The sequence below is a fragment of the Calidris pugnax genome, unplaced genomic scaffold (genome assembly GCF_001431845.1).
Source record: "Calidris pugnax isolate Ruff unplaced genomic scaffold, ASM143184v1 scaffold12, whole genome shotgun sequence".
In the NCBI taxonomy this organism is placed as follows: Eukaryota; Metazoa; Chordata; class Aves; order Charadriiformes; family Scolopacidae; genus Calidris; species Calidris pugnax.
Window position 1 is genome coordinate 79826 of NW_015090767.1, and position 21695 is coordinate 101520.

A 21695-nucleotide genomic window follows, 5' to 3' on the forward strand; every position below is an offset into this window, starting at 1 on the left:
GTGTTGGCCAGTGAGAGAGAGGGCAATAGATTCACAGAGGGATGATGTAGTCTTCAAGTAGGGCAAAGCGACTTTGCTTTCTTAATCAGTCAATTGATACATGTCCACTAGAACCACCTATGTCAATGGTTTTACTTTCAGAGTGGCTTATTCTGGCATAGCCTAAAGCCTTTTCCTGATCAAATTAAGCTGGACAGAAACCCACTACTTAAGCACCAAAATAAGTGTTCTTGCAGAGAAGTTTGCTTACATTTGGCTATGCTGGTTTAAATCCACATTGGATTACACTAAAACAATTTATTCTGTCAACAAGGCCTCATGTAGGTCTGAAACATAATGGTGTGGGAGATTCTTCTAGGATTTCAAGAGAAACTGGAGAAAATCTTTTGACTTCTCAGTGACAAATACATCAGCTTGAGGCTCTTACAAAAAATATCCCAACATAGTGAAAGAAAACATTATCTTTATGAGGAATAACTCCAAAGAGTAACCTGGAGCTGTTCCTCTTTTGAGGGCATTTCGGTAAGCTGCTGTATCAGACCTGACAAAAGCTTGTATTGCTGAACACTTCTCTGCTTGGGTTTGGTGTTTTCACTGTATCATCTCCTCTACTAGAAGATACATTTCCTTACAAGCTTGCCTGTTATATGCTAGGACACTGGTGCTACAACAACATTACCTCATTAATATAACATTACATTAGAAACAAAACATGGAATAAAATATTCAACCCTCTTAGTATCAGAATCAAGAGTCAAGAATGCCTTTTTCAATCATACAGCTTTTAACTTTCATTTTTTTCATACCTGGGGCCACTCAAAAGATAAGCAAACACACCAGCTACCAAGACTCTGGGACTGCTCAGGGGCTTCTGATATGAGTTCCATGAATACAGGGAAGGGGTAGCCAAACAGTGTTAAGGATGGTCCTCTTCATATTATCTGAAAAGGTAGATTTAAAAGAAGATGAAAGGTGCAAAGGCTGAATCATAAGGCAAGTGCTTGAAGAGACCACTTTAAGGGTCAACACGCAATCTTAATTGTAGTGCTTCCAATCCTGGAATGCCAGAGTTTGCATTCCTGCTACAGCCCTTGTAACATAGCACAGTTTTTTGTGCATGTAGGTTTCTAGGTGGAAAAGCACTTTCCCTTCTGCATAACTATGTTACCCCTGGAGGTTATCTCCAGAGATCCCCACTCACCTTTGCTACTCGAGCAAATGCTGTAGTTGTGGGACGTCACCTGGGATGTGGCTCAGCGCTGGCGGGACACACATTGGCTGCGGTTTCAGAGGTGTTTGCTGGCAGCAGATGTCTGGTGAGAGGATGCACCCGGAGGACCTCCCCTGAGCAGGTTCTTTGCATGTCCGATTCCCACCTCTTCCAGTCTTCACCACCAAAGCCTGTGGCAACAGAGGGATAATTTAATCTTTTCAGCATTCAGGGATTCAGCTCCACATTTCAAACTTATTTTGCCTTACGTATAGCGTATTTATTTTCATTTAAAACAATGTTTGCTTTTGTGATCGTTTCCATCAAGCTATGCATAGCTGTGTTCCCTCCGCATATCCACCTTCCCATGTCACGCCATGTCACACCTTCCTCACCTTGCTCTGTCCCAACGTGGCATTTCAGAGCTCTGAGAGGCAAGTATGACACCTTGCTCATACCAGCTGCCTGTGACCACCAAGGTCCAAATGGGCATTTGCAGCTCTTCTTTCCAGGAATCTGTCGCTGGTTGCTATAGTGATAAACAAGTTGGCTTATTAGGAACACGAACAAAGCACTAGAGAAAATTATTTCAAAATGGCCTACGTGCATACATAAACATGCAATCTTGTTCTTCATTGTCAGCTCGGGCAGCTGGTTTCTTGTTTCTGGAACAGAACAGACCCCCATACACATTTTTAGCAAGCCCAGCCCGGTCTCCACTGCCCGTCTTTTCTGACACAGAGTACTGTGTACGAGTGCTCCTGAGTTGGACAATTACATTTCTTGGAGGCTTCCACAACTGGAAAGTGTAGGAAAATGCACTCTTTTAGAGAAAGTCTTAGGTGACATCTAATGAGGCTGAAATAAGTCTAAAGGAACAGAAGAGGACAGAAGAAATTATGCTTTTGCTGCATCCTGTGCTGCTGCTTCCTTTTTTTTCTTTCTTCACCTCTCACTGGGATCTGGTTTTACCCACCACAGAGACTAGGCTGATGAGCCACCTTCGCACACCAAAGCCAATTACCCATCTTTAGTCATCAGCAGCCACTGCTGTTGACAGAAAACCATGAAACAGTCCAAAGAAATGAACCCTTCTTAAGTTTAATCTATTCAGTTACAGCTATGCGGAATAGGAACTATTTCTATGCAGTGTTTCATCCACTAGTTTAAAATGGCACATTTTTATATGTTTATCCAACTGGTTTTGCTTCTGCTTCCTGAATGGCTGCAATACTTCTATCAGCCGTAGAACCTAAAAAGCAATCATTTTAATCGCTTTTTTTCAGGTATTATCTATAACTCTGACCATCTTTCCAATATCTGAAAAAAAGAACAGTCTGTAATGTTGTCTCCAGTTTGAGCAAATCCTGGTGTTCAGAAACTGAGGGGAAATTCAAATGGAGCAAGCAAAAGAGGTGGCCAGCTTGTGCCCCGCCAGCCCCGGGCATGTCCAGCTGGGAGGCTGGGTGGGCAGGCTGGGTGGAAGCAGAGCCGCCGGAGGGATGGATGACTCCGAGGGGTGAGGGAGAGAAAAGCAAAAAGAACGGAGTTATTTTAGAGAAAGTGGAAAAGTGCATCTATGGTATGGCTATAGGAACTCTCACGCCGTGCATATCCTTTTCTACAGATGTTGAAAAGACTGAAACCAGTGAAAAAGGACAAAACTGGGTGACACAATTGCTAGCATTACAATCCCTCATGACTGTGTCCAGCCAGCACCAGGTGAAGAGTCTGCGGTGTGCTCCGGTTTGCAAAAAGCCTCCGTGGGCCTGTAGAGAATGTTCCCAGAGATTATTCTTTTTTGCATGTACGTGCATACACAGACTTGCACACACACACTGCTTTCTAGCATTGTTTGAGCATCCCCCTGCCAGGCATCCTCCTCTGGTAAGAAGGGCACAAAACTAAAATAGAGGCAACATTTTTTAATACAAATGAAAAATCCGGTGCCAAGTCCTAACACATCTCTGACAAAAATCTTTAGAGAATGAGGGCAGCAATCAGCAATGCCATAATAGATGAGCCAGGCAATAAACTACTACAAACAAATAATTTTGGACCAGATCCTGAAGAGAAATGCCTGCCCACGCACTCTGATACAACCCAGAATATGCACTGTACTGTATATTGTATGTGAAACCATAGGAACAGACTGAGTCACACAATGATTGGTACCATCCATCACAAGTTAGAAACTTGTCCTTTGTTTCAGAGTTGCACCTGAGGTCTCCAATCAAATGTGACAATTGTTATAATAACCAGTGCTAAGGTGTCTGGCAGAAAAAACTACCCCTGTAGACAGCTTGGAATGGTTTCTTTCCAAAGGAAGAACATCTTGCTTTGATTATCAAGAAAAAACAGTTTAATAAATAACATTTGCCTTAGAGGTAGTGTCTTCATTACCTTTTACCTTTCCATCTAAGATAATCTATATCTATATCTAAAACTTACAGAAAATGCTGCTGCATCATTTGATATCATGCCTGGTGCACTTGACTCATGACATGAAAACATGTTACAATGCTTCTGGGGTAAAAATGTAATTATTGTGATTTGTTATCAAACAGCCAAATGTCTCATATCATTACGTTAAGGATCTTGTGTACAGTTAGAAGCAGTATGTTAACCAGCGTACAGAAGCACGTAGTTACCAGCTTTCAGGAACACAATTATAGAGGTGGAAGAATATCAAATAGTTCATAGGGATAACTCCCTGGTGCTGCGTTAGTGTTTGTGCTCCTTCCTTAACTGCAGCAATTACACTCAGCTGTTCTTATTGCTGCCTTTACTAAGGTCATATAGCCATAAACTATTACATATTCTCTCTTGGTTAAGCTCTGAATATGACATACAAGTCCCCCGAAGATAACATTTTTGGATGAAAAATAATATAAGATTAAAAATACTATTTTAAATATTATAATATTTTGGGCTATAAAGAATGTCAATTAAACACATCTGTTGGTAACCCTTAGTTTCTAGGTTCTGCCCAAATAGGTTTTTAGGTTTGACATGGCATCATACAATATCTAGATGTGACTAGCTTTGAATTGAATTTTCCAAATGACTACTGACTTTCAAAACAGAACAAGCAATTGCTTCTTGCTATGTTGCTTTGATACATATGTTTGCATTATTTGAATGAATTATCTCTGTAAATAGGATTGCATGGTAAATGAGAAAAAATGGTGCATTCAGTCATTAGAGAGAGATGGCTTTTAGATGACTGTCCTCTAGATAAAATGCATCAGCACAAAATGGGCAACAGTAACTTCATGTCCAAGATGTTTTGGATTTGGATATGTCAAACTATTTATGCTCACTGCATTCCTCCATATTACTTTGTTAATCAAGTAACAGCCCTTCCACTCCTTCACTAAACTTGCTAACTCTAGTTAGCTCTCTGCTACAGAGATGTTTTCTCGTGTTCAGTGCCTGGTCATGTGTCACCCTCACTTTCACATGGATTTCAGTTTATATTACATCACTTCAATGTCCTTTCTGTGTGTGAGCCCTCTGGGTTAATATGTCCTTTTGAATAACAAATTGATTGCAGATAGATACACATGTACCCACATTATCTGTATTTGTTATACACACGCAAATGTGAAGGAAACATATAAAACAGAAAGCAGTAGTTTAAGCCAAGGAGGCTGGTGTGAAGACATGACCAATCTCTAACCGGCACTATTCTCACTGTTAAATCAAGGTATCAGTGATAAATTATTCTATTTCTGGTCTCAGTCTACAAGTCGCTGAGACCATCATTTGATCTACACAAGGGTAAATGCTTACATCACAGAATCACGCAGAATTCAGTAATTTGTAAATACTAATGCTGTCCCTCTGTGTTTTTATGCAACATGAAGTTTTAAAAGCACAATTCAAGCTGTCTTTAGTTATGACAGCAGGGAGCATTGAAAAAACGCATTGGAAATGCATCCTGGTAGGAAAAGATCCGTAAGGGGTTTTAGATCGTGCATTTCATGTGAGCTGTAGGACCTGATGAATGCCTTTTTCTCAAAATAAAGACAGGTGGATTATGACGAAATTCTTACACGGGAACGCTTTTTAAAAAAGAGCTCTCTCTTCAGCACGGCAGAAGAAGGTGGAGAGGCGGCTCGGGCCGGTGCGGGCACCGCGGGCGGGACCCGCCGCCGCCGTCGGGTGCCGGGGTCGGGAGGGTGCCAGCGGCTGACAGGCACCGAGGGAAACCGCACGAAACGCCCGTCTCATTTACAACTCGGCACTTCTGCGGAGCTCAAAAATATTGCTCCGTCAAAAAAAAAAAACAAACCCAAACAACAAAAACGAAGCGAGCGGCTGCCCGCGGCTCTCCCCGGGCCCGTCGGGCGGGCGGCACTGCCCCAGGGAACACGTCCCAGCCCCCGGCTGAAGTTGCCGGTCGCGGTGCCCACCGCGGGGAGAAAGAGCACCCCCCCCCTCCACCGGGCGCCGACCTCCGCCCCCCCTCCGCCGCGCCCGGGGGCGGCAGCCGGGGCGGGGCGGGAGCCACCCCACCGCCCGCGGGGACCCTCCCTCCCGTCTCTCCCCGCCCCCGCCAGAGCCGCCCGGGGAAGCGGAGGAGAAGGAGCGTCTCCCCCGAGCCTCCCGCCGAGCCCCGGCGATGCTGAGGGAGGAGGAAGAGGAAGGGCGGCCGCTCGCCGAATAGAGGCGCGGCGGGAGCGGGGCCGGGCACCTGCCCTGTCCCGCCGGGCTGCGGCGCGGGGCTCCGCGGGGCCACCGCGACTCCCCGGTCGGGAGCGCCGCCCTCCCCGGCGAAGGGGCAGCCCCGCCGCCATGCGCTGAGCGCCGCGGCAGCGCTCGTCCATGGGGCGGCGCTGAGGGGCGGCGCGGCGGAAGGGCAGGATGAAGTCTCTGCTCTTCGGCCGCTTCCTCCTGCTGCTGCCCTGGGTGCTCATCGTCATCATCGTGCTGGACATCGACAGCAGCCGGCCGCCGCCGCCCGCCCTGGCCCCCCGCGGCGGCGGCGGTAGCGGGGGGGCCCGGCCGGCGGCGGGAAGGGCTTCCCCCCCGCAGGCGCCGGAGGCGGCGCTGCCCACCATCTATGCCATCACGCCCACCTACAGCCGCCCGGTGCAGAAGGCCGAGCTCACCCGCCTGGCCAACACCTTCCGGCAGGTGGCGCGGCTGCACTGGATCCTGGTGGAGGACGCGGCGGCGCGCAGCGAGCTGGTGAGCCGCTTCGTGGCGGGGGCCGGCCTGCCCTGCACTCACCTCCACGTCCCCACGCCCCGCCGCTACAAGCGGCCCGGGCTGCCCCGCGCCACCGAGCAGCGCAACGCCGGCCTGGCATGGCTGCGACAGCGGCACCAGCACCTGCCCCCGCCCCAGGCCGGGGTGCTCTTCTTCGCCGACGACGACAACACCTACAGTCTGGAGCTCTTCCAGGAGGTGCGTGCGGGCCGGGGGGTTCGCGCCGCGGCCTCCCCTCGGCCGCCCGCTGTGTCCGGCCGCTCCTCGTTTCGCCTCAGGCGCCCGCTTCGCCTCCCCTCAGGCACGCGGCCTTTGCCGCCCCTCCTCGCCCGCCCTCAGGCGGCCGCCGCTCCGCTCCTCTCCCTTCCTTTCCTCTCCGCCGCCCGTCCCGGTTGAGGAGCCCGCGCCCCGCCGCCGCTCGGCGGTGTCCTCGGTGCCCCTCACCCAACACCCGGGCACGACGAGTCCCTCGCCCGGGCTGCCCGGCGCCGCCGGTGTGAGGCCACCCGGCTCTTCCTTTTAAGTTTCTTGTCCCTGCCTTCCCCGCCCCCTCCCCAACCCCTTCCCCGCCCCACATTTTTACTGGTGTTTTCTCGTTTTCCTGCCGAGCGAGGCAAGTTTAGGGAAATGCAAGGGAGACCGTGTTTGTGTTAAAACTGGGGTGAGAAGCGCGCCGTCTTTGATTTTATTTTTTCTCAGGCTGCGTTCCTCTCCCCGTAGAGCAGACCCGCACCAGGAGTCGCCACCCTTCACAGCTTTTTCTTTGCTCCAATAAATTAAGCTAGGGCCGGCTCCTTCTCGTCGAGTTGCTCAATGTGTTTGAAGCTCTTAAAAGCAGCGAGTCGTTTGTGTAGTGACTAAACGCCCTTTCAGGAACCTCTTTTGTGAAGAGACCTGTTTTTGTCTTTGTTACAGCCCCTTGGTAAAGCTCTTCTTTTTTTGGTGGGAATTGGCAAGCGCTCGGGGAGAGAGAGGTTATCCTGCTTTCTGTCTGGGTTCCTCATGGCAGGAAGGAGGGGTATTTAATAAGTGGACATAAAACAGCAGAAGAAAGGTCGTGTACATCTTCCGTGACAGATGGAAAAGTAACTTTGGCAGGAAAACGAGGGAGGGAAACAGAAAAGTAGACTGGCAGCAGATAGGAAGCATACAGGACAAATTGCGGTGTGGGACTTTTGCTGGTGGACAGTGCGGTGTTGGGTGGTGTGTGCCCACACCCTGTGCTTCGGGAGCACTGCGCTTCCCCGAGTGCTTTCCCGTCCGTAGGTTAAAATGAACACGGCACACAGAAATGTGAAACACGTGAAGTTCCCTAGAGCAAGTAATTTTAGAAATGCTTATGTTTGTTTGTGCTCAGTTTCGTAATGCATCCTTTTCCATTTCCAGTGCCCTGGCAGGTGCAGGGTCCCCGTTCAGCAGGGATGCCCTACTTCCTTTGCCCGTCTGGCGTTCAGCATTGGAGCTGCTAAGCTGAAGACCTTTACCTGGAGGCTAAACCTTTATTGTAATTGATTTTTCTTAAAATCTCCTGGCTATGCTTAGTGCATTATAATGCAGAGTAATTCCATCTACCGATCTTTGATGTGTCCACCTCTGCAGGGGTTATAAAACTAATCTGGTTCAATCTTAGGGAGCCTGTAAATTGATACAGAAAACACACTTCACCACAATGAGTAATGTGGGACAAAAGATATTTGGAGACAAATGTCTACATTTTTTTCTTTTTCTTTTTGGTTTTTTATTTTTGAGTAGTAGTGTTAGGGACAAATGAAAGGAAATGTATTGGCAGGTGTATCACTTGAGTCACCCATAGCTACTGAAAGGGGGCTGTCAGGCTTATTCTTTATCAATTCCTGTATTATTATTCTAATTGCTGTGAATGGTGAAACAAAAAGGTACAAATTACCTCTCTAATCAGCTAGGCAATGCAGGAAGGCAAGAGTATAAAACTCCCTGAAAGGTTAACCTTGAAAATTGGAAGCATGACAGGCAATCTGTGTTTACTTTTTCTCACAAGAATGGTCACCTTGGGCATGCTGAGGCTTCTTTTTGACCAGGGTTCAGCTGCTGGGGAAAGGGTGTTTATTCTGAGCCCCGTGTTTGCTGGCAAACACACATGCATGAAGGAGTTTTCCCTGTGAAATGTGGTGGTTGTAAAGCTCTGTTACAGGAGTGGAGAAGGAGTTCGACTCCACTGTAAGTTCCTTCCCATGATTGTTTTCTGAGGTCACTAACGAGCTGTATGTAAGGTCTCTGGGACGCTGGTGGTAGTAGCACAGGGAATGCCTTGTCGATCTGACAAAGTTAGAGGAAGTCCCTTGGCAGGCTTTACCAATGGGATGTGCCTTTGTGACAAATGGGAGGTTGTGTTCGGAGAGAGCCAGTAGTCTTGTTTTCAGCCAAGGCACTGCTTGAGGCTTTTGGTATTTTTTTTCCTAAAAAAAACCCACTTCTGTCTTTACAGGTTCTGGCTTGACAGCTCTGTAGTAAATCTCAATCTCTCCTTCAGGAATTGATTGATTTATGAGGTCAAACTGTGCTCATCTTCTCCAAGCATGAAGGGAATGGCTTCAGAATGTGTTGTATGCAGATGAAATCTGGTAATAATTCCTGTTGTGAAAGTAGCAGTAACGATACCTGAGAGGGAGGGTTTTTTTCAGTTTGTTACCCTGCTGGGAACAATTCTCCGGACCTGCAGTCGCATGATCCCAAAGGAGGTTGGATAAACTCTGCTCACTGGGGAAAGTGGTGTAAATGTAGAGGGACAAGACAGGAGCTCTGAATTCTAGTCCTACCACCATCCTGTGCTGGCTGGGTGACCTTCAGCATGTCACTGACATGGGCCTGGGACATGTGGGTCCCAGTCTGCTGGCAGCAATGTTTGCTAGCATCTGTCTACAAGCTGTTATCTACGTTTGCTGGCTTGTAAAATAGTCGGTCTGTCCTCTTTGTAACAGCTTTCTTTTGAGTCAGAGTTGGTTTCAGTAACAGCGGTGAGACCTTGGGGGGGTGGGAGCCAATGCTAGTTAGGACCATAAAGCCAACATAAGAGAGGCATTAGGGATGTGTTTTGCTCAGAGGTCAAAAAAAATTACAGAGCAGGAGGTGTACCAGGGAATGGCACGTCAGTGAAGGATTGTTGCCTCCTTTGCTGTGTGTTTCCCTAGTGCCCTTACAGAAGGTGGAGCCTTTTTGACAAAGCAAAATCCACAAAGGCTTTACTGTGAGTGGAGGTGTATAAGCTGTAAGGGCATGATCAAAAAGGAGCATGCTTTGACATGAAATGCCATGGGATACCTCTGAGAGCTCTTGATGAGGAAATTCTAATCTTTGTCCAAAATACTTCTGTCTGGAACTTACAGGGACAAATCCCTTATATTTGATATGGAGTGAGCTGGGCCCAATAGACCTGGGCAAAATGTGTTTCATGGAAATGAGGTATAAAAACCCCTCCAGCTTACAGTAGTGTTTCACTGGAAAATGTCATCACCTGTAGTAAAGCTGGAACCTTCTGGTGCTGTTTATAATTGTCTTTTCTCCTAAGACATATTATGTGTATAGCTTAGTCTGTGATTGGCAAAACTACTTCCTCAAAGTCAAACCGGGCAGGGTCTGAGCAGGTTTAGTTGCTGTTTCTAGAATAAGTTGGAGAGCCTGGTTTGTCTTTCTGCTGCTGCAGTGTATTCAGCGTTGGCTCAGCTGAGTGTTTTGTTAGGAAAGGCTCACCTTCCTTGGAAGGGCTTCAGGGAAAGGACCAATTGCTTCAGTGATTGATAGTAAAATTCTGTAAAGTACAAACCAGGGCTGCACTAATGGTGAAGAAATATTTCCAGGAGTGGAGGTGTGGCCTTTAAGTTATTCCCAGCTCTTTCTGCTTGAGAGTATAATGGTGGTCAGACGAAAAATTGTGCTTTTACTTTAATGCTGGTAGTTCTGGCATATCATATTTTGTCACTTCTTATTTTGGGAAAAGAATTTATATTTTTTCTGCTCAGATATGATCTGTTCACCTGGAGGTATTCATCTGTATCTTTCCATCAAAAACAACAGTCTGTTTTCTGAAAATACCTTTTATCAATTGAACGTCAGCCTGCATTCATAACAAAGCCACTACAAGGCCTGAAATCCCAACTACTATATTTGATATGCTTTACAGATGTTTCTGCATGAATAATCATAACTTCTATTTTTCACTGTAGGCTGTTCTTTTTGGAGTGATTGTTAGTTTCTGTTGCTTTTGTGCTTCATCTTATTCCTGAATGCAAGTTATTGTAATATTGTGACCGATGCTTAGCAACTGTCAGTTTTACATTTTTAGACTTCCAGAAAGAAAACTTAAGATAAAGCTGGCATTCCACTTCCATAGAGAGATTTTAAAAACAAGATAAGCACTAGAAACCAAAGAGAGACATAGCAAAATTCCACTTCCCTTAACTCTTCACATCCTTCACGTGTTTTTGTGTCTCGGTCATTTTCTCTGCTCTATCCATATTTTGAGTACTTGGCCAAAGGACACGGCTGCCTTGGTCCATGTATGGATATGTATGCAGGATGTATATGTGCTGGATGTCCACTCTGCTGTTGATTGTGCAGACTCCCCTGAAATCTTTGAGGGCAAGGGGTGAGTTGCTTAATGAGTATGAACAACAGGAATAAAGGTCTTTGTCATGTATGAGAAAGTGAGCTTCCTGCGTTCGGAAATGCACTGATTATTAGAGATTCCTGTCTAGGTTATATCTGTCACCTTTGTATTTTATTCGGACACCTAAATTGAGATGTATGTGAAATTAAAATGTCTATTTGCATCTAAAACTATGATCTCCCTCCCTAGCCCTTTACTTATTGGTGTCTAACTGTTCATAGCAAGATTTGCTAGGTGCCTAGAGCATGCAAGTACGGCATACACCACTGTCTTGTCCGAGCGTGTCGAGGATTTGCAGGCTGGGTCTGCTCAGAAGAACCCACGCTATAATGTGTGATCTGAATACAGCCTTGCAGCATGGAGTTCAAAGTAAATCACAGCATTAATTCTCATTTCTAAGTGGAAAAAAACCAGCACCCAATCCTTTATTTAATAGCTTAGGAGCTAGCCCTGTTGCCCACTGAGTTGAGGACGAGAATTCAATTTGCTATAGCTCTTGCCCGCACAAGAGTGCCCTGGCTATTGAAGGTTAGGGCTGTCCAACTCCAGTAATTTTCAGAATGGCACTGTATAGCAGAGGGCAAGTTGTGTGGGCGATGCAGACTGAAAACATATACTTATGTCCCTGCCCTTTGCTCTCCCAAAAGGTATATAATGAAGGTAGCAGGTATTCTAATGGCTCTTAGCAGTTTCTAGCCTGAAAAAAACCATCTTTGTTATTAAGAATAGACCAGAAATATTTGCAGGCATTGCATGTCACACAGGCTTCATTTTTGCCATGATTGTCTTCCTAAAAATATTTTGAGAGCAACTCAAGACATTACAGAAGAAGTAAATATTTACTATTTATTCCAACTTTGACTAGGGAAGGGTTAGTGGTCCTTGGATAACTTTTACATAACTGCCCTAATCTTCATATGCTGTATTAAGCTAACTCTGTATATTTTTAAGGGATATATTTATGCAAAAGATGTAAAAGTACTATAAGTTAATCTCTTAATCTTTGAAAACATGGAGATCTTTTGTTGTATCTCTTGGAGCTGGCTGGCAAAATAAAATTTTTGCTATAGTCTTAAAAATGACATTCAGTAGTCTAGACAGAATTAAATATTAGCTGGCTGTCATTAGTTATTTTCTTCATCATAAAAAAATATCTAAATATGAATTAGCAGTGCATTAAATACCTTTCTAGTGTATAAATGATTTAAGAATACATGACATTTTAAATGCGCACTGACATTCCTCTTGCAATGTAGACATGTAATACCTATGCTAAAGAGGTTGGATTAGACAAGAATGGTAGAGAAACAATTAAATAGCTTAAAAATGAGAGGAAACAGTGATTTAAAAAAAGGCTATATGAAACAGATTTATCCCGTGAGGGACTCTGGGTTACAAAGTACCTGGCACTGACTGTTTCAGCACTTTGGCAGCAGTCTTTTTCTTTTTACCTGTGAAAATGATACTTTTACTACAAAATTAATTACAAATGATCAGCAGCTCTTCAGAGGTACAGTGAACACAGCCTCATAGAATAACAACAAGTAAGATGAGAGAAGGAATTAATAAGTACAGGGGCCAAAAGGAAACATGAATATAAAATGTTTTGGAAGACTTCCCAATCCAGAAAAATTGTCTCACAACTGCTTTAGTTAAATTTAGTACAGTTTTCTCCTGTAGGGAAGCAATATTGGCATTTGTACCCAAGGATGCTGGTATAATTTAGAAGCATTAATCATTGTATCTGATATTTAAAATATTGTTTGAGAGAAGGGGGAATTAAATCTACCTTCCCTCTGCAGTGTAGATTGGGTGCAGATCAGCAAGAGGAGATTTAAGGGAGATGTTTGGGAAAAAGCTTTCTAATGGTGAGAATGATGAAGCACTAAATCGTTTCACTTGAAGAGGTTGCAGAGGATGCTAGATCAATGATTTTTTATTTTGTTTTATTTTGTAAACTCTTTCTACAAGTTTTCCCATGGAAACACACCCTTAAGAGTCAAGTTTACTGACAACAAATCCGCTTTTTGAAGTTACTATCCCCTAAGTGTCACAGATCCCAAACCACAAAAAACACTGGCACAGACTTTCTGTTACTCCTTTGAAGTAATAAGTAGGGGCAGAAGACCTATTTAATGCCTAAATAAACGGGCATAGCATCATTGCAGCTGAGCTGTCCCCCTGACTTCTAGTGCAGTCCTGTAAGGTTTGCTGAAGCAGAATTTGGCTTTAAATGACCTGTGAGTATTGCGGGCTGCCTGTCTGAGAATGGACGGAGATCCTGGCTGTGCTCATGCTTTACCCTGGGACATATTCCCCTGTGTAGAGTTGGAGTGAAGGAGCTCTAGATCCCATCTTTGGTAATAGTAAACTGGGATTTAGCATAGAAATCCGCTTGAGCCTTGCTGGGATGGGGAGAGGGGAAAGCCTTGACCTGTAGCCTGACCAGTACAGACCAAAAGTTACACAGGGGTTGAAGCGAGAGAGAGCAGAGGGAGAAGAAAAGCTTACTGTGTGTGGCAGCCAGGTTTGCGTTTGCTGAGAGCTTTGAATCTCAAATAGAAATGCATCAACAACATGCTGCAAAAACACAAGAATGGCTGTTCCAGCCTGGAAGCCTTTTCACTGTAGGAGATAAGACCATGTTTCCTTCTGTCTGTCATTTGCTTTTATTCCCCTTGGGCTTTTATGTTTTGTTACTGGCTTAGTATCTTCCCTGTCCATCAGTCCAGCGCATCCCATTAAGCAGCTTTTCTTGATTGACTAATGAGATGCTATTTTTGGCAATGCTTTTATCACTGTCTTTTTATTGCCTGGCTACATTTTCTGCATTTTCACCTATTAATCTTTAGTGGATCCTCTATTGCTATTGTATTTACTGTCATATGCCCATCATCTCACTGGGATTTCTTTGGTCAGTTGTTACTCCTCCTCCCTCCTGTCATTTCCTTGCTCATTCCTTCCCAGTTGTGTTCCCTCTCTTCGTTTGGGTTGTACTAGTATCTTTTCTCATCTTCCTCCTTGCAGTACGTTGCCCTCCTCCTATGCCCAAGACCCCCTTCAAATAATCAAAAAGTAAATAAAGGAGAAAAGCATTTCCAGAGGGAGATTCATCCTGCTTTCAGACAGCTGTCTGAGCCAGGCAGACTGAACCACACCAGCAGGTTCCTTTCTCTGTTCATTAACCATAGAAGTCTAAGTGGGATAGACCAGATGCCTAACTTAGAGAGAGTTAAGTGTAAGTAAGATGAATACCATTCATGTAAGCTACTAGGACTTAAAATGCTGAGTATTAAGATAGCATGTGCTACCGCACATTAAAATGAAGGTAGGAGAGTAATTGAGGAAGCTGTTTGGAACTTATACAGTTTTGACAGTTGTTTAACCCACAGCACTAAAGCTATTTAGAATTAACATGATTTTGAATCGCCTTTTTCTGTCCCAATGACTAGCAGCATCAAATTCCAGATGCAAGTTGGCTTTTTAATCCAAATAATAGCTTTCTCCCTATCATACATAAATACAGCCTTAACGCATCAGTATGTTAAATACAGTAATGCTACTCTCAGAAGATTGAAAGAAATGTTCCTACTTTCATCTGCATAGCATATCCCAAATCTGTAAGGTATTGCAGAATTAGCATAAATACCAGTCTAGATGTGCTCTTTCAGTTTGTTCTTAAGGGGATTGCTGTATTTTTGACACCTGCTTATTTGATTCTCCAAAAATGTAACCCATGAGAATAAAGAAAGCAGCCCAAAGACAAAATAAAGAGCTCTTTAAAGGGTTACTTCCTTCTGGTGTGTGGTGGCCTTACTGACTTAACTCATAAACACCAAGATGGTCCTAAAACTGTAATAGTTAAAGCTTCTTGGGTCATTTCATGCTGGTTTCATGAGGTCAGTGAGATACTTTTCATTGACAAGATTTTCCTACACACCATGTAAAGGAAAATACAAAGGTAGATCCATCTGGTCATGCTAGCATAAATGCTGTGGCTGCTCTTGACCCAATTCAGAAGCCTTGTGTGGCCAGGTTTATTTTGCATTACAGCTGCCCAGGTGTACCCTGTGCGGCAAAGGCAGGGCATGGGATTACTTTCCTCATCTCCCACCAATTACCTACCTTCTGTAGTTGGAGCGTGCCCGCCCTTATCTCGCCGCATTTTACGTTTACCATGGGTACAGGCGGTTGGGACAGGGTAACTAAAATGCTGTAAATTGGTGCACTTGTAATTTGTTCAGGTATCTGTACCCTCCAGAAGGTACTAAAGGCAACACAAAGTTAGTGAGTGTCTGTGTTTGTCCTGCCGTGAGCGCTGGTGCAGGGTGTATGCTGCTGTTGGGTGTATGTGGCTTGAGCATGCCCTGGGAAACTTGGCTGTGCAGACAGGCGCAACGGGATGATGCCCTTGGTTCATGTCTGATGTTTGGATGTTAATATAAATACACTGTTAGAAAAATTTGTGAAAATGGATGTATCATTAAAACCAGATCTAAAAGATTTTCATGAGGAGGTTTGACTGATTTCCATATCCAAATAGTTAATTGCTAATTCTGAATTTCCTGAATGAAGGAGTGTGAGAGACTGGAAAAATAATCTTAAGCAGGAGAACAGATACAGTCGAACATGTTTAGCAGTAGCCTGTAGAGAGATTCATGGCAGTCTCTCACTGGAAATTAAACAGTCAATGGTTAGGATAGAATCCTTATCACGACAATTCCCTTTATTGCCAATTGTATACATACCCTGTTCTTATCCAGAATGGACTGCTGCTACCGAGTGAGATAGTCTGACTTGCTGCAATAGTTATTAGGGTGGAAGCGTGCAAATTTTGCTAAATAAATTTAAAGATACACAAAGAATTGAAAGGAGAGAAGGTGCATGCCTGTCTTCTGTGTGGACGTACATACATATATGTGGATTTTTAAATATCTCTTTTATGCCTTCCCTGTGTGAAAGTTCTCCTAAGATTCTGCTAATGTTTCTAGCTTAGAAATGTGAACCAGAGTGATATGACATCTTTTTTTTTGTTGTTGTTTTTTTTCTGGTGCATCTCCTGGGAGTCTAGATGATATGCATGATAAATCTTTCACCTTGGCAGAAAGAGAGGGAAATGTTTAATATTTAACCAAGGCTGTCTTTTACCTCAACATCTATTGATGGGGGACTGCACTTACAAATACGTAAAAATGTGTTTGTTTTTGCTAAAAGGAGCGCTTGGAAGGAGAAAAAGGATAACTTTTCCCTAAGGAATAGGCCTCAACTGCACTAGAAGAAAAGAGATTGTTTTAAGAATCGGTCAGATTAAGCCCGTGTTACACTCAAATAGTTTAATACCTGCTTAAATTGGACCATGTTTAAGCACAGCAGTTCAAACGGTGGCTATAGAGTCTGTGTGGTTAAATTGTGCAAGTTGCTGTGTCCGTGCACTCATCTTCTCAAGTTCTCCCACCAGACTGTCAGTGGTTTTACACGGGGAGCAGCACATCAGGTTTGTGTCACTTTATCTCCTGTTTACTGAAGAAAATGGTCTACTAACCAGTGAACTGAATTCACTGAATCCCAGTCATGTGTGCTATTTGCTAAAGACTGACTCATTTTTTAGTATCTGCGGATTTCTCTAAATTAGATGAGGATCGCATTTCCAGAATTATGTTTTAATTACATTTACACCATTGGGAAAAGCTCCTGTTACTGATAGCAAACTAGCAGAAGCATCCTGCCCAACCTGCTTTCTCTCCCTTCTTGGAAACTTAGTAGAGCTTTTTGAGAGAAAATGTAGAAGTTAAAAAGGCTTAACCCAAGCTTAATATTTTTCTGTGAGCCTTTAATAGATCTGAACTGCATCTGTTGTACAAATCTGGTAGGTTGCAGGTAGGGGGAGAGTTGTGTGTCAGAATTTCCTGTATCAGTGTATTTGTTACCAGTCTCAATTGTACTTGTTTTAATGTAGTGTATATTTGTTAATCATTATTATAATATTCTCTCTCACTGGGCTTGTACAATATGTAAGCAGTCTATAGAAATAAGCCTACGGCAAGATTGCCACAGTCTTGTAGGTAAAAAATATTCAGTACACCTTTGAAAATGCAAACAAACAAGAATACCAATACTGTTTCTTCACAGCTTTTAAAATTTCTGTGTTAAAAGATAATGTGAATAGGATATTTTCAGTAGAATTGAGGTGTCTGCAGGCTAGAGGGCTGGAGGGTTCACAGAAAATGAGTAGGCACATGCAGCCTTCTAATGCTTACTCTCTTGGGCTGAAATCCGTAAGCTCGAATTGCTTTTAAATACCTAATCTTGATGATTAATGTGTAGGCTTTCCACCAACACTTACAAAAAAAGCCTACCAGAAGAACATATGTGCAGTCACCCTGTGCCTGCCTCTTGCAGATGCGCACAACCCGCAAAGTATCGGTGTGGCCTGTGGGGCTGGTGGGAGGACGACGGTACGAGCGCCCAGTGGTGGAGAACGGCAAGGTTGTTGGCTGGTACACTGGCTGGAGAGCTGACAGACCCTTTGCTATTGACATGGCAGGTAAGCACTGCATTTTGTAATATGGGAATGTTTTTCAGAATAACTGTTCTTACATATTTTTTTATGAGTGGGACAGAAACAGGTGTCTCAGTATAAACAGCTTTTTAAACTTCTGAAGGGCTTCTGCTCTACGCAGCCATTCAGCACTAAATATCCTGGAAGTCCTGGCTTGCACATATCACCTAATTAAGTTGCTTGTTGGTGATATCTGAACTTAGTTTCGCTTGGTTTTAATTTTATGCGGCAACTTGTCTTTTATGTTGTATAGTTTGTCTGAAATGAGTTAGTTGTAAATTAATTAGTTCAGTTAATTTTTGCAAGGAGTCCTTGCCTTTCACTGTGTCATCAGTCTACACCAGGCAGTATAAACGCAGGCACTTCTTAGACCTTATGTTGTAAAATGCTACTTTATCATGAAATTGTTCATTTTTTATTGGTTATTTGGAATGATGGTGATAACTGTAGATGGATATAGTTTGAAACACCGGGCTTAGGGAAAAAATCACTGACAGCTATAGCCTAGTAGATGAAAGCAGAAAAGCTTCAAAAAATGGATGTAATCAATCTTCTGCTGTGAAGTTAGCACACGGCATAGCTCTGTCTTGCTGTCAGTCCATGCTTAGACAATCTTTTGTATATATTCATAACTACCACATGAATCACTCCTCTGCAGAAGTCTGACTGGTTTCCCAGTAAAGGATATGACAGTTGTACTTTAGCATATCCTGTATCCAGGAAGCAGATGAAGAGCGAAAAGTAGGCATACAAGGGCAAGAATGGGGTAGAAATAGACAGCCGTTTTCTTTTTTCTGATACTCTTATGTTTTGGGAGAGGGGAAAAAAACAGTGTTTTCTCATCTCAGCAGGACCATAGAATCATAGAATGGTTTGGGTTGGAAGGGACTTTAAAGATCATTGAATTCCAACCCCCCTGCCCTGGGCAGGGACACCTCCCACCAGACCAGGTTGCCCCAAGCCCCATCCAGCCTGGCCTTGAACCCCTGCAGGGATGGGGCAGCCACAGCTTCTCTGGGCAACCTGGGCCAGGCTCTCACCACCCTCACAGCAAAGAATTTCTTCCTAATATCTAATCTAAATCTCCCCTCTTTCAGTTTAAAACTGTTACCCCTTGTCCTACCCTACACTCCCTGATCAAGAGTTCCTCCCCAGCTCTCCTATAGCCCCCTTTAAGTATTGGAAGGCCACTATAAGATCTCCCTGGAGTCTTTTCTTCTCCAGGCTGAACAATCCCGACTCTCTCAGCCTGTCTTCATAGCAGAGGTGCTCCAGCCCTCTGATCAGCTTTGTGGACCTCCACTGGACCTGCTCCAACAGGTCCATGACCCCTGAGGAACACCACTCATCACTGGCTTCCACTTGGACATAGAGCCATTGACTGCAACCCTTTGAGTGCAGCCGTTTAGCCACTTCCTGATCCACCAAGTGGTCCCGTGTCTCTCCAGTTTATGGACCAGAATATTTTTACATGGATTGAAATGTTTGATGAAAAATATATACAGATTTTAGAGTGCAATTGGTTAAAAGGGAGAAAGGAAAACTAATAGTTGTTAATACCTCAAAGACAGAAACATCAATAGGTGAATTCGTCTGCGCTGTAGAAGTATTTCACGTTAATAGCATCACCTGGCATGAAAATACGAGTGCCTAGGTAGAGGCATTTCCTCAGGAGAACAAGATACGTCAATCCCTAAACTTGTTCCGCCTATTGAGGACTGCAGCTGTGCATTTTAGGGGTTTCTGCCTGTAGATTTATAGATACATATTGATACTGTGCTATGGAAGTGGTTACTTATGGGCATTATAAAGATGATAGCATAATTCGTTAGTAGCAGGCAAAAAGCCATTACACAACATTGGCCAAGGGAGTCTAACCCAGACATGATGAGATATATGGAAAGTTCTTAAGGTGGTGTTTACACTTTGCAGCTGCCAGCCGAAGCACTGACATGAGGGAAAAAACAGCTCCATTAGGAACATTATCTGCATGTGCTCTTACCGAAGGGACGGTTATAGAGACAAAGATACAAGGGTTGAGAATATAGAAGTTATTGCAGATCTACAAACAAGGAGTTACTATTCTGTAAGAAAACTTTATTATTAGTCTTCAAAAAATAACTGATTAAATTACATTTTTAATTTCAGCAAGGAGGGAAATAGATGCTGGGTAGGCTGCTAAAAATCTATGTTAAGTTTGCATCTTCATTCCCCTCAGGAATACATTGGAAGGGCACAAACAGAACAGAACCTGTAAATCCTGAACTGCATAGGCATCTGAATAGGTGCAGCCTACAGGATGCATCTTAACACTCCATTTTCCACCCTTGTCAATTGCCTGACCCCCAATATACCCTTAGGGACTTGCTAAAAAACCAAAGTCCATGTTGTAGTACCTTGCTGCCATTCCTCCTTCTGCTGGCAACAAATATATAAACAACTCAGGAACTCAGGTTATACCATATACAGCACATAAGGAAGATCAAGGATCTCTTTTGAAAATGTTACTGTGGGGAAAAAAAAGTGCTTATATTAAACTGCTTAGCTGTCTACAGTGGCTTATGATTAGTGTATTCTCAAGGCACTGGTAAGGGGTCTCTCTTTGGTTTATAGAACTATCTTTTCACAGTGATTTTTGCAAAAATCTGATTGTGAGGCTGGGTGCAAAAAGAATGACTGCTTAAAAGGTTTGGGACCACTGATTTAATTTGTGACTGTTCAGAGCAAGCACATCCTTGCTTTTAAGCACAGAAGCTTCTTATTCTGGAATTCAAAATACAGGGCCAAATTCAAATCTACTGCAAGTGGAGACAGGTCCTGGTGATTTCATTGGGATCAGCTCAAAGACCCTAGCTAGCCAACTTCCCTAGGTTCTTTGAAATCTACTCACACGTGCAGCCACATTAGATTAGTTCAGTAAACATGGCTTATTCCTTTGAGAGGCTTGTGGTTGACGCTGCTATTCTCTAATGCTACACTGCATTCAGGAAGCAAAGTAGCTGTTTCCTCTGTTGCTGCTTCTCTGGCAACCAACACACCACCTGAATTACTTGTGGTGTAAGCTCCGCCTCAGTTTTAACTGCAGGTCAGTTCTCGAGTTTGACCTTGGATAGAAAAGCAAGAGAGAAGTGGGTGTTGTAAGCAAAAAGCGACATTGATCCCGAGATTGTCATTATGTTGTTTATTATAGACCTGATTTAAAGTGTTCTATTTTAAATGATGCTGCTAATGATTTACTGTTGGCTTGTTCCCAGCGCCGGTTTTTGACCACCCATGACAAGAGGTTAGATTGTGATTCTGCTCCCTCGACCTGCTGGTCACATTCTTCTTGATGCCCCCCAGGGTGCCCTTGGCCTTCTTGGCCACAGGGGCACATTGCTGGCTCATGGGCATCCGGGACTCCCAGGTCTTTCTCCTCAGAGCTGCTCTCCAGCAGGTCACCCCCAACCTGTCCTGGTGCAGGGGGTTATTCCTCCCCAGGTGCAGCACCCTACACTTGCCCCTGTTGAAGTTCATCAGGTTCCTCTCTGCCCAGCTCTCCAGCCTGTCCAGGTCTCACAGGTCTCACTCTGCTAGGGCCTAAGCAATCTTTTTATTTATTTATTTATTTTAATTTTGCCATAGTATGAGGTCTTTAGTACATGTCATCTTTCTTACACTAGTCTATTAATGACAGAATTATAGAACAGTCCAGGTTGGAAGTGACCTGGAAAGATCACCTGGTCTAACCTTTAGAAAAGGCTAAAAGTTTAATTTTTCAAAATGTTTAATAAAACTATTTTCACATTTGATTTAGAATCATCCAAGCTTTATTTTGAAAGCATTGGAAAATACTGAAGTTATTAAAAATAGGAAAAAAAATACTGCAATTACTATGACAATATAATGTGGAGAAAACTCAGCTGAAACAGTCAGTTTTGGATGGCACTGAAAAACATGGTATACTTTACGTATAATGATTATAATGCGTGTAGTCTTTGAAAAGCCACTGCTGGATGTCAGAAATAAAAGGTTTTAAGTGAGTGGCTATGGCAGACACCAAATTCAAACACACACCACACCCCCCC

At 43.8% G+C, this 21695-nt stretch overlaps 1 protein-coding gene and 1 long non-coding RNA gene across 2 annotated transcripts in view; one reads left to right on the top strand and one right to left on the bottom strand.

Annotated features, from left to right (window-relative positions):
- Positions 1 to 277: 277 nt before the first annotated feature.
- On the bottom strand, positions 278 to 2497 carry LOC106885036. The gene is made up of 3 exons (XR_001411371.1): positions 1606 to 2497; positions 1202 to 1401; positions 278 to 941 (listed from the first exon to the last, which is right to left on the bottom strand). It is a non-coding gene; the product is annotated as an uncharacterized LOC106885036 (long non-coding RNA).
- A 3289-nt stretch (positions 2498 to 5786) lies between these two features.
- The window catches only part of B3GAT2 (beta-1,3-glucuronyltransferase 2), a 19730-nt gene continuing 3821 nt past the window's right edge, over positions 5787 to 21695 (top strand). The window contains exons 1-2 of the mRNA XM_014936879.1: positions 5787 to 6625; positions 17469 to 17613. Coding sequence (XP_014792365.1) covers positions 6080 to 6625; positions 17469 to 17613 — 691 coding nt within the window. The 5' untranslated portion in view covers positions 5787 to 6079. The remainder of the gene's footprint in view (positions 6626 to 17468; positions 17614 to 21695) is intronic.